At 44.4% G+C, this 12313-nt stretch overlaps 1 protein-coding gene across 1 annotated transcript; it reads right to left on the reverse strand.

Annotated features, from left to right (window-relative positions):
* Nucleotides 1-997: 997 nt before the first annotated feature.
* LOC308061880 (cytochrome P450 2K4-like) lies at nt 998-7925 on the reverse strand (the record flags this gene model as incomplete). Its single annotated transcript, XM_080382498.1, has 9 exons — nt 7721-7925; nt 5396-5558; nt 5053-5202; nt 4606-4766; nt 3565-3738; nt 2892-3033; nt 2151-2338; nt 1528-1669; nt 998-1185 (listed from the first exon to the last, which is right to left on the reverse strand). The coding sequence occupies exons 1-9, from the start codon at nt 7916-7918 to the stop codon at nt 998-1000; spliced, it is 1506 nt and encodes a 501-aa protein (XP_080238624.1). The 5' UTR covers nt 7919-7925.
* Between the last annotated feature and the right edge of the window lie 4388 nt (nt 7926-12313).

Below are 12313 nucleotides of genomic sequence, written 5' to 3' on the forward strand. Positions count from 1 at the left end.
GAGCAGTTCAGACCTTATGGCAGTTGAATCATCCACTGAAGGATCCTCTCTGTCTCTGTGGAGGGTAGAGAGGATCTAGAAAGCAACAAGGTGTAAGCGGAGAAGAGGGCTGAGCCTTTCTCATCTCTGGTCCTGCTGCCCAGTCCCAGACTGCATTGCCCTCACACTGCCTCGGGCTTGTGTCCAGCTTTAGCCACGCTGATTCAGAAACTCTTCACTTTCTGTGGCAGGTCATTTTCTGCCAGTTTAGTGATCTAAGATGACCCAGTAAGGGACCAGGCAAGTACCAGAACCAGCATGAAGCCAGGAGAGGTGAGGGAGTGGTAGAAATGCTGCTAGATTGGCCCCATCATAAATAGGCTCTTCAGCATAAAGTGCCAAGTGTGAGTTGGAATGAACCCACTTCCCAAACCACTCAGATGTTTTCTGATAACTGTCCTGTGCCTGGCTCTTGGCATCAGCCCATGTTACACCCTCGTGTCTGGGACTCTGTAATAAAGATAAGGCAGGTTGTATCACACAATGGAAGCTCAGTCTGAGGCTCAGCTGAACAACCGTCCTGGGGAGATTTCTAGATCCATTAAGTGTCTGTTGTCTCCAGCTGGGCCATGGATAATCAGCCTTGCTATAGAGCTTGGAATTTAGGCTGGGAAATTCTCCACGGAGGCTCTCAGGGGAGAGTCCCTGATGGGTTACATCTATAGAGGAGGCCTGAAGCCATTTCATCCTTTCAAACAGCCCTGAAAACTGCATCTCTGATGTGCTGTTCCAGGAACGAATCACATTGTTTCTGAGAGCAGTACTCAGGGGTGTCTGAAGGGTTTGCATTACACAGGCACTGCAAAAGCTGTTGGAAAAATGGCATGAATGAGAGAAAAATAGCAGCGCCCGGTGTCTTCCTTCTCCTAAAGCTCAGGTACAGACAGCTTTTTTCCCCCTGTAACTAGACTTGCTTTCAGCCTTGAAGTGTTCACTACTCTAACACCGTGTCATTTGATCATTTATAGGGCACAGCACAAACCAGGTGAGGCATGGGGTTCAAGGTAAAGCCGACATCAGCAGTGAGATCTAGGTCTGATTTATCCACTCCTGGAGGGGGCTGGAAAACAAATTTGCGGAGCAAGCCTGCAAAGAAGAGGAACAGCTCCATTCTGGCCAGTCCTTCTCCAAGGCAAGCCCTTCGTCCTGAAAACAACCAGGAAAGAAGTAAACGATCAGCACCGTGACTGTTAGTGTTGATGTCTGAGACATTCTAAACTGGATATACAGTCCATAAGAGCAGGCTGCTGAGGTAGGAAATTTTTCCTTCCTTCTCTCTGTATGTTAGAGGTGCTACTGACTTGGTCTCAAACCACACAGAAGCCTGTAGGTATCTGAGGGTAAGTCAGTGTCTCCAAAATATCTCAAAGGACAGGTGGTTACCTACAGCAATGGTGGACAGGAGAAAGGACCAGAAATCCCCCATCCTGTGTTCTGTGTCCCTGTGCCATTAGCCTAGCCCCAGGTGGTGCACAACCCCCCTCTCACCTATGGAGAATGGAATAAAAGCCTCTCTCCTAATGAAGTTCCCACTGGCATCCAGGAAGTGAGAAGGGTTGAACTGATCCGGGGTTTTCCAGTGTAACTCGTCATTCAGAGCGGAGGTCAGCAGCGGAATAATCTCTGTACCCTGAAAGGGATCACAGAAACTCATGGTAGCTGTTTGCAGCAGATCACTTTCCTAGTTGAGCTAGGCTGCTTTCTTTTTTCTAATGTGAAGAGGCAAATAAGGCTAAGCCACAGCAAACAGAACAGGGGGGATGCTTCCCTGCCTCACTGCGGCTCTGCCTGTTTATCAGTAGCTGCTGCTGTCCTTCTGGACCATGAAACATTCCTTTCTTACACAGTCAGATCTTTCAAGAAAGATGCTGAAGTAGAATTTCCACATTTGACATAAAAGATTCAAACCAGTGTGATTTAATCAAAGCCTGTCACAGACTACAGTCCAGTGCATGTTCGTAACAGCTATCCTGGATCCAAGACAAAGGATCACATCATAGATTAAACCACATGTCACAGTCTCTTTAGATTTTTGTATCCTTTCTACTTGTCTGCTTTAAACAAAACTATAAGAAATCTATGTAGTGTGAGCTGCTAGCCTCAAAGCTCACCTTAGGAATCACGTAGCCTTGGAAATTTACATCCCTAGGAGTTGATCGTGATACACCCATTGGGACAATATTGGCAAACCTTTGTATTTCATGTATCACTGCATCTGTATAAGGCATTTTTTTCCGGTCCTCCAACTTAGGCAGCTCTCCTGGTTCAATGACGTGATTCATTTCTTCCTGAATCTTTCCTTGGGGAGAGGACAGGATTAAAAAGCTGATAACCCTCTTATCTTGCAACTTAAATGGCTTCTAGTTTGGCCAAAATGAAGAAAAGGGAAAACTCTGAGGGGTATTTGGGAATAGCAGAAGTGGGTAAGTCAGGGCATGGTGTGGCTCTTTCAGGTTTGTTGCTGACCGAAGGGAGCTTAAACTGAGTTACTAGAGTACACCCCATGGCTGATCCTGATTACGCACCTTTGTTACCCCTAACCTTCCACTGAAACAAGATCAGAATCAGCTCCTGAGGAGACCTTCAGTGACGTAAGCCCATAGCCTGCGGGAGAATAACGATGGGGGAGCTTTACTGTAACTGTAGACTGGCCCTTAGCCTCTCCCACTTGGCTGGGCTGGTTTATTGCAATCCAGCTGAATAAAATTCCTTTGTAAAGTCAACGGTTGTTATCGCTCTCAGAGTACTCAGAATAATTACTCTAGACAACACTGAATGAGTTCCACTCCCTTCCACAACCACAGCCTTAAGCATGCAACAGTATATTGTACAAGATGACTTCTCAGGCTTACTCTGAATTTCTGGGTATTTCATCATCAGAAGAAGACCCCAGCGCACAGTCGTAGAAGTAGTCTCAGTCCCAGCAGTAAAGAGGTCCAGGGTTGAAAACAACAGGTTTCTGTTGCTGAACATAGTGTGGGGTTTCTTTGACTCCTTCAAAACATACAGGTAATGGCCATAAGTTTTACAGCAAGTGGTACCAATATGTAACTGTGTTGCCACCATTTTTATCTGCATTTTAGCTTGTTGTGATTCCATATGCTCTGGGAAAGGAAATATTTAGCATTTTAGCATTAGAGCCCATGCTCTATGGAATTTGACTGGTCCCAAGCATATGTGTGATCCCCAGGTCTAGTTATTAGGTTAGTAGGAATTTAGTTACTGCAATGAAGTTTATCACTGTCCCATTCTTGCAGGAAGGTTTGGGATGATTTCCTCCTTCTGTGTGCTGAGTGGTAACATTTCCCACACATGGGACATCACGACGAGTTCCCTTTAACCAGCACTTTCAGTGGAGCTATGGAGTGAGTACAGCACAGCTCACTGTGGGTACGAACTTTGATATATTATGCTCACTGCAGTTCTTCTGTTCCCACTCACTCCCAATCCCTGACAGATGGCCAGTCCTAATATGAAGTCAGAGCTATGAGAACAGAAAGACTCTGAGACTTAGCTTTAAAGTACCTGTTGTTGCTTCATCAGAAAGGCATCAACAAAGCCTGTTAAGTTACTTTCATTAAATTCTTCTTTGTGTTCCTGGAAGAGCTTCTGGAGAAAATCACCCAGTTCACTAACATTTTGTAGCACAGTCTTGGAAGCTCCAGAGAGAAATCCAAGGGATGGGTAGAAATTATATAACTGTGGAGCAAGAGAAGTCTTTACTGTTAATTGGCATTGTGAACACATACTGGTATATCAAATCACCCTGCTGGTCCCTTGTCACATGCCCTGACATTTCAGGCCATAATTCCCCCACATTTGTTTGTGCAGTCCAAGCAGCTATGAATTGCTGCAGAAACAGAGTGTTTTCTCTCTTATACCTCTGCACGAGTCCTTGCCATGACTTTTGGAAGATTCATCAGCTTAATCTCCTTCCAGGGCTGTTAGCTGGTGCCTCATCCTGGGAGAGTGTCTGTACACAGTGTGTAGCTCTGAGCTGTGCTCGGGTGGTGCTTTTCAGGCTTTGCTAGTCTGGATTTACACCAGCCGCAGAGCGGCTCAAAGACTGCTCCACTGGTGTTCAAAGGAGAGGCTTTGTGTCAGGAAGAAATGGACTTATATCAGCTGTTAGTTTCCCAAGATTCAGTTTCAGTGGCCAAAATAAAAGAAAAAGAAGTTTGTCAAACCTGCTTATAGGGGAGACAGAACTAAGACAGTTACTGAAGGTGTAAGATAAGGAGGCAGATTTAAGATTGCATTTCAGGGCCCATCTCTGATATGAGAGACATATTGCACTTCTGCTCTTCAAAGAGGGTAAAGTAGTTCCTTTTGTGAAGACTTGGTGGTTTGTTTTTTTTTCTTTTACTAAATAGGCTTCTCAGACTAATTGCAGGGGCCTGTGAATCTGTGTGTTGCAGGTACAGAACTGCAGGTGTGTTCCTTGCAGGCTCGTGGGCTGATACCGCTCTTGTTCCCAAGCAAGATGTGGGACACCAGGAGGACAAACACAGGCAACCACATATCCCCCCAAAACCTAAAAGCTAAAACATAAAATCAAGCTCTTACCAGCACCATAGGGGAGCCCAAGAGCTTAGTATTTTCATTAATCATCTTCAGCAAAGTTAGAAATTCAGGATCATCATATTCAAACCTCTCTCCAAACAATATAGAGCAGATGACGTTGGACACAGAGTTGTTGAGTATCATTTTTGTATCGAATGGTTTCCCTGTATTTCAAGAAATGAAAACAAAGGATGATGTGATTATGCTCATTCCAGTCTGGTTTCCTACAGAAATGTAGTCCTGAGCTCCCAAAGAAAAAACTCAGTTACCACCCAGAATGCACAGTAGGGAACTCGGTTTCAATGTTTTAAGTCCTCAGTATAATAACCTACTTCAGTGTATGCTGAACTTTAACCATGAGATACCATTTGCTCAGAGTTAAACTTTCATTAACCTTTATTGTTCTGCTAGACATGTTTTCTGTCTCTGGATGAAAGTCTTCACACTCACCCTGATAGGATTCAAAATATTTGATAAGGGAATTTACTTCCTCCAGGATTCGTAACTCGATGGTTCTCTTTCCCATTCCAAAATCTCGCAGTGTGGACAAGGTGAATCTTCTCATAGTTTTCCATAGCTCTCCATGGCTGAATGCTATGCCTAAAATAAAGGTGTAACATCCTCATGTTACCTGTGGTTAGTAAATGTTTGTAAGGCCTTCTTACACACTACTACCAAAGCTACTTGATAGGCTTTTCTATAAACAAAAAGCAGTCTGTAAGAGGATGATACTCTCTGCAATATAATGAACATAGACAAACTACAAAAAATAACCAACCAAAAGGTCGCTTACCATTTCCTTGTGTCATTTGCCTAAATATGGGTATTTCTGCCCTTTCTCCAAATTCTTCAGCATGATTTAAAAGGGCATCCTTGATGGTTTCATAGCCGGACAGTACCACAGCTTTCCTGGGTCCAAAATACACAGTGAAGACATTGCCATATATCTTGGAGAGCTGTCAAGGTGAATAAATATGTTAATCCAAAACCAGATTGGGACCCAAACGCTATCAGTAGCCACCCTAGGTGGTTTCTAGCCCAAAAGGAGCCTCCCAGCCCTGCCTGAAGTCTCCAGGTGCTGCTGTAAAGCAACTAATGAGCAACAGCTATCAATTGCCAGCATCTCTGCTTGCACCCTGTTTGCACAACAAGGTGTCTGCTATCAGAGAAGTCAATAAAATGCCATTGCATTCCTGTGGTGTTCTGCAGTAACAGGCCAGCCTAGCAATCCTACCACTCGGAGGCTGGTTAGAAAATGCTGTAGCAGGCAGGCCTGTTTATTTTAATGCCGTTGACCTGAGGCAAGCGGGTGTGCACACATCTTTGAGGTTGAAGCCACAAACACTACGAAAACAAAGCTAGACAATAGCTCTGTCTTTCAGGACAGCACTTGTCTCTAATTATGGCAAGGTGGGTAGTGCTGCAGTCATTGCAAAATTATTTGCGGGCCACCAGAAACTTGAATCCAGCTAGGAAGCATATTCTTGTAGATAATGTCACAGGAGCTCCAGGCTTTTATAGCAAATTAAATATGAATCATCTGTTACACAGAAGGGTGGCTTTGACAATCTAATCATTCACTCAGTATTTTAGACTTCGTTTAAGCACACTGCAAACCATCCGCTCCAAATGTCTTCTTGTTTCCGATGTGCCTGGGTTACCATTTGCTATGCATTAGATACATTCCGGAAATTGAATTTCAGATTAGAAGCATCTTCTGTTATTACAGCAGACAAATTGAATTTGTTTTCATCAAACGGTGGTTTGACGACTTGGGAGATAACATTAACACTGGTTCTTTCATCCCCAGCAGCTTACGGAGTGTGTGGCAGAGCCAGGGGCAGGGAATCACAGCCGCCTCCTAGCCTTCCTTTGGTCATTTCTTTGCATTAGCACTTCTTGGCATCAACCCTGTTTTTTCTCAGCAACAAAAGTATTGAATGTGGCAGGCCTGAAAGCCTAAAGCAAGCTGCTTGGCAGATTATAGGAAATGAGTCTGGTGCCTTCTTGTGAAATTTGTATCATAAAATCCCCCAGTATTGTCAAAAATAGTTGCTTTTCCATACTGGCACCCTCAAACATACCTATGATCAGCCGGGAGCTCAGGAGCAGAGAACCATCAAAATTGTGCTCTGCACAATCCTCTGCACTGTAAATCAAGGCAGATGAACACTGCTATAGGAAATCTGTACTTTTGCAGCCCAGGATGCCCTTTCTTCTGCAACTAACCGGAGAATTTCAGTGTCTGCACTGGCCCCTCACCATGGCTCTTCAGGTGGCTGAAGGAGTTCACTGGGGACTGGGTTTATCCCCTTGTGGTGTCTGGTAAGCACACACACAGGGTATGTGGCAAGTCACTCATGGCGCCTCAACTGTCTCTACAGAAACCAGAAGAAATCTGAATTCACATTGACTTGTCCCCACCTCCCTGTGGGAACAGAGCAGACGTTTTCTGAAACAAATATTGCACCTGGCTTTATAATATTTGAGTCTTTTTTTTCTCTTTGAGAAATAAAAGTAACGATGGAGCTGTGTAAGAAAAAGCAATTTGTTTACCTAAATACAGAAAAGCCATGCATCAAGTCTTAAATAAACCTGGGCAGTGTGTGCGTGCAGGGGAAGGGTTGAGGAGGCAGAGTTGAGCTTTACATTGCAGGGATATAATTAGCTTTGGAAATAAATGTACGTATGAACCCATCTCCTCTACTGTGGGGATGATTCCCTCCCTCCCTTCCCCCCCCCCTTCCTTCGCAGAGGTCTGTCTGCAGACAGACATCTCTTCATGGCAAATATCCTGATCCGTCAGCAGACTGATCCAACTCGAGTCTTCTACAGGCTCTGAAGGGTTCAAAATACCAACGATATGGAGCTGACTGCAAGGGGTGGAGGTCTACACTTGTGTGTGTATAAAGGAAAGAATGTGTGTATTATATTTATATATATAAATAGGTGTATGTGTGTGTATACCTCTGAAGGTAAAGTCACTCTGCCAGCCTGCCTATGTATCTCATATCTGCCCTCTACGCAATGCTAACACAATCGTATCTCCATTTCCCTAGCTGCATTTCTCGCTGCAGGAATTGCATGTTTTCCTCCTGCCTGCTCGCTCAGACCCTACCTCTGTCAGCGACTGGAACGGCTTTTTCAGGTCCACCACATTCAAGTTTCCGATCAGAGGAAGAGGTCGCGGCCCAGGAGGCAAATGGCAAACCGACTTCTTCAAGCTGGCAAGGAAGTAAAGGAGAGCGACTAGCCCTGCTGCCAAAGAGAGCAGCAAACTAGAGCCCACGTACTGCAGCAGACTCTGTATGGCCATGTCTGCACCAGAGCGTGGGCGTGAGCATCTTGGGGTCCTTTTATAGCCCTTTTGTCATCGCCTGAACAAGCCTGAAGTGGCTTTACACAGAGAAAAGGACTCTGAAGTCTTGTTTACTTCTATTTAGACCAGATCTACTTTTTTCCCCCTGCCAAATAAAGCACCCTATTTTATTCTGAGACATGGATTATCTTAATCTGGAGATCCTATTTCGTCTACAACACTAGGGCAAGGTGTTTGTTTTCCAGTGAAAATCTGTGTTATGGGCATGTTGTGGTCTACATGATTTCAGGGGCAGAATGAAGGGACAGGACCCATGCTGGATTGCTGTCGTGGTGCCAGGTCACAAAACTCAGCTGGACCACTGGTGATGCAATGGAGGAAGCAGGACGCAGGAGGGAAAGCCCACGATAATGCATGGCCCAGGGTGCAGCTGGCAAGGAAGGCAATCTGTGTCCTCAGGGAAGACAAGGCTGACCAAGGAGGAATTGGAATGGTGATGGCATGAGGATGTGCCAATTCAGGAATGAAGGTGACAGTAGGTCTATCAGGTGAGATAATCGGGTGAGTCTAATCAGGTGAGAGCTCTGATTCTCTTTGTTTTCCTGCTACCCCAGTAAAATCACCTCCTTGAGCAAGACAGTGTTTACATGGTTGACACTGTTATTGATCTTTGTCCCCAAAATCCTCTACCTGCAATTCCAAAATGCCCTTGGAACCACTGCAGTCACTGTTTCACAGTTTACTGTCCAGAGGACTGTGTGCCTGGATGTCCATGTCTGTCTCTAAGTTTGGTGATGACTGCTTCCCATCTGTCCTGCCTGTTTATGAGCAGATGCATGCGATCCTCTAGGAGAAACCATCCCCTCCAGGCAATCCTTCTGCCTAGATCAGGAAAGAGATCCTGGATCTTTGCAACCTGCGAGGAGCCAGGATCAGGCTCTGCAGCTGGCCAGGCAGGGCGGGGAGGTCAGAGGCTCCTTGGGCAGCTGTGGCAGAGGGAGTGCCAGCCAGGAGGAGAACACAGCAACAGTTTTGGCGCTCCAGGTGTACTGAGTCATGCACCATGCCAGGGCAGGGTCCTGCAAGAGCCCGCATGCCCCGGCAACAGCTCCCCAGGAGCCATGTGTACCTTTTGCATCCCTGGGGGATGACAATAAAGCAGAAGTGATCATGAACAGGACACTGCAGTTTTAAATGGTGGCTCTGGGGGAACAGCCAACTTGATGCTCTATCGCATATTCTCAGGTAGGGATATTTTGCTCTCTAGTTGCAGATTCTATCAGATTACTGAGCCGTGCTGCTGTTCAACCCTTTAGAAATCTTTAGTTTTAATAATACTTTTGTTAGAATCCTCCAAGGCTCCCGAGTGCTGGCTCCAGTGATGGAAAAATTATGATTATTTATTAATAATAATAAAAGTACATTAGCTGAAGGCAAAGGGAATCAATAAACTCTAACTAGGTTGACATGAAAGGTGCCTGCACGTCTGCCTGTTCTTCAGGGCTTGTTAGCAGGAGTGGAGTTTTGCACAATGGTGCATTACCCTGTGCAGAAGAGGACCAGGCAGGGTGGGCAAAGAAAGGAGGGCAATGGATGGTCATGTTCCATTTCAAGATTTGCTGCACAGCTGTCAGGTCTTGGTCTGCACCCTCTTCTCCCAGACGTTTCCAAGAATATGCTGTTCTGCCAGACTCTTCTCCAAACAAATGGTATGACCATGGGACTCTTGAAACTTGATAAGATACAGTATGAGTGAGGAAAAAACCCTACATGGGCCCAGTTGGGTACCAACGGAGGAAGTGTATTGTTTCTGTTTACATGTAGCCACCACTGCTCTGTTGGAGTAGAGCTGGCTACTGCCATAGAAAGCAAGAGCACCTTCTCAAGGGCTTTCACTGTAAAGCTTCAGGTTGTACCTGGTGATAATAGAGGATTAAATCTTTCTCAAGTAGTGAGCCCATGGCCTTGTAACCTGCTGGACCGATGCATGCACTGTGGGAAATGACAGATGAGTTCTCCCGTGGGAGGGAATCATTGCAGTTTTAAAATATAACTAACGTGATGTCCTCACCTCCATTTCTCCCTCACAGACCTTGGCTTCCAGTATGCGATCCTGAACACAGCATGTGACTAAGTTGCCGGCTTGCAGGTGAGACATCCCACATGGGGCTGGGGAGAAAATGTGGCTCCCTGCTCACATGTCTTTGTCTTTCTACCAGCCCAGGCCAGAACCAATAGCATCTTCAGGTAAGCAGAAGCTATTGTGGGCATAGCTCAGGGAAATAAGCACTTCCTCTAGACAAGGAGCCTGTACATTAAACAGCCACAGGATCATCTAACTTCTTTGTGCTCATCTGGAGAAGGACATATAATCTTCTAATGGGACACAGGTTAATAATGCTACAGTAACAGTAGGATAATGCAGACAAAGAGCTGTTATAAGGCCATAATTCAGTCAATGAGTTCTTATAACATAATAAAACATGAGAGTGAACACCAAGTGCTTATGTGCCTTGCAAGGCTCTGCCACTGATTTACAACCTCAAGAGATGCGTATCAGCCCATGCATTGTTATCAGGGATATATAAAGCATGAGCACACCCTATTAAACATTAACATTTTTAAAGTCTCAGATGTGTTAAAACTCAGGCTGCTCCTTGCTAATGGATTTTGTTCAGTGACAAATGTCAATGCAAAAAGAAATCAAAAGCTTTCTGACTTTGACCTCTTTCAATTTTTTCAAAATCATTTCATTGTTTTATTGGCTTACACCCACTTCTTCCCATCCTGCAAGTCGGTATTTCTATAGAATTGCTGCAGGGTAGTAATCACTATCTGAAGTGTTCGCTGTGCTCATTTTGATACAAATAACTTGTACTGAACTTCTTTTCATTTATCTGTCAAATCAGTGTGTGTTGCACATCTACTTTGGGAATAAAGGCTCCTGAAAAATACTTTTAAAAGTCATTATTTCACTGCAAAATTTCAATGACAAATTCTTGGGGGTTTTTCGTATTCTGAACCAAAAGATTCTATGTGATGAGTCTGGTCACTGGGAGAAGAAAATAAAAAAATATGTGCATGGGACTAGTGCATTGTCCCTGTGCAGAGCCTAAGGTGACGGTATTTCCCACTTGTGCTAAGCATTTCCCACTTTTAGCAACAAACCATTCTCAGGAACTTTGTTGCTTATAAAAGCCTTGTTCTTGGACTGAATAGATGTCATTCCTTCATGAGTCTCACTCACTGACAAAATACATGGGAGATCCTGGGGTTTAGTGCTAGTTATGTACTTTATAATATGCATATCTATAAAAATATTTGCAGTCAAATCCATTGTGGCTATAGCAGAAGCGTGATCTTCCAGACCCCACACTTAAAGCCAACAAGCCGAGGCAGCCTGACCTGGGAAGTTAGTATTGAGAAAGTCAGGTTATAAAGAATTTATTTTCAAAATACGACTGAACAGATCAAATGCCTCAGCATAGCTCCAAGGATCTTTTTGTTCTGGGTCTCTAGCTTCAGTCTACCTCAACACAGTATTGCAGAATTTATATTAATCTGAGGGCAATTTGGGGCATATCACAAAGTGGTTGGTAGGTATCTACAGAGCCAGGGTCCCAGCATCTTACTTTTGAGCCCCCTGTCTTGATGTAGTTAGAGATGTGGATTTAGATATACCAGAACTGTAACTAGCAACGTAAGAAAAAAGTTTTCTTTGGCTTTCAGCGCAGTGTTACTATTTCTACCACGTTTCCCTCTAACCTGATGAGGCTTTGGCTCAGTCATAACAGAAAATGAGCTATCATTCTGTACATCTTTGTAGAGCACATAATATATTAAGGCCCTGACCTTACTGGCATGAAACTACAATTTCCCTGTAAGTGCAAAACAATAATATTTCATTAATCATCCACAACAGAAATCCCCATTCCCCAGACTATTCTAGCAATATTCTGCATTTTTTCTTGTCTAGGAACCTGAATTAAAAGGGAGAAAAATGGTTTACAACAGCCTGTGGCAGTGATGTAGCAAGAGACCTTATGTAAGAGCTGGCGGTGTGCTCGCAGTGCGAGGGTGAGGCATAGGAATGAGTGATCCTGGAAGGATGTTTCTCTGAGGTGTGTTCTGTGCCTGGGCTGGGAACAGCAGTCTCAAGGGCACAAATTCCAGCGTCTGAATGTGCTTGGTCTTGTTCAACTGATTAATTTCTTACAGCTATCCCAAGTCAAGCTACAAAATCCCCTAGTACTATACTCAAAGCCTTTCATGGCTCGTCAATAAATTATTTTCAAATTAACTACCTGATAATTTGAATCTGTAGGCTCTTAAAAGATGCAGCATGGTGAGAGAAAGGAAAATAATGAAAGTCATGGACTTTACCCTGCCCAT

This window comes from Falco punctatus (genome assembly GCF_963210335.1).
Source record: "Falco punctatus genome assembly, chromosome: 4".
NCBI lineage: Eukaryota > Metazoa > Chordata > Aves > Falconiformes > Falconidae > Falco > Falco punctatus.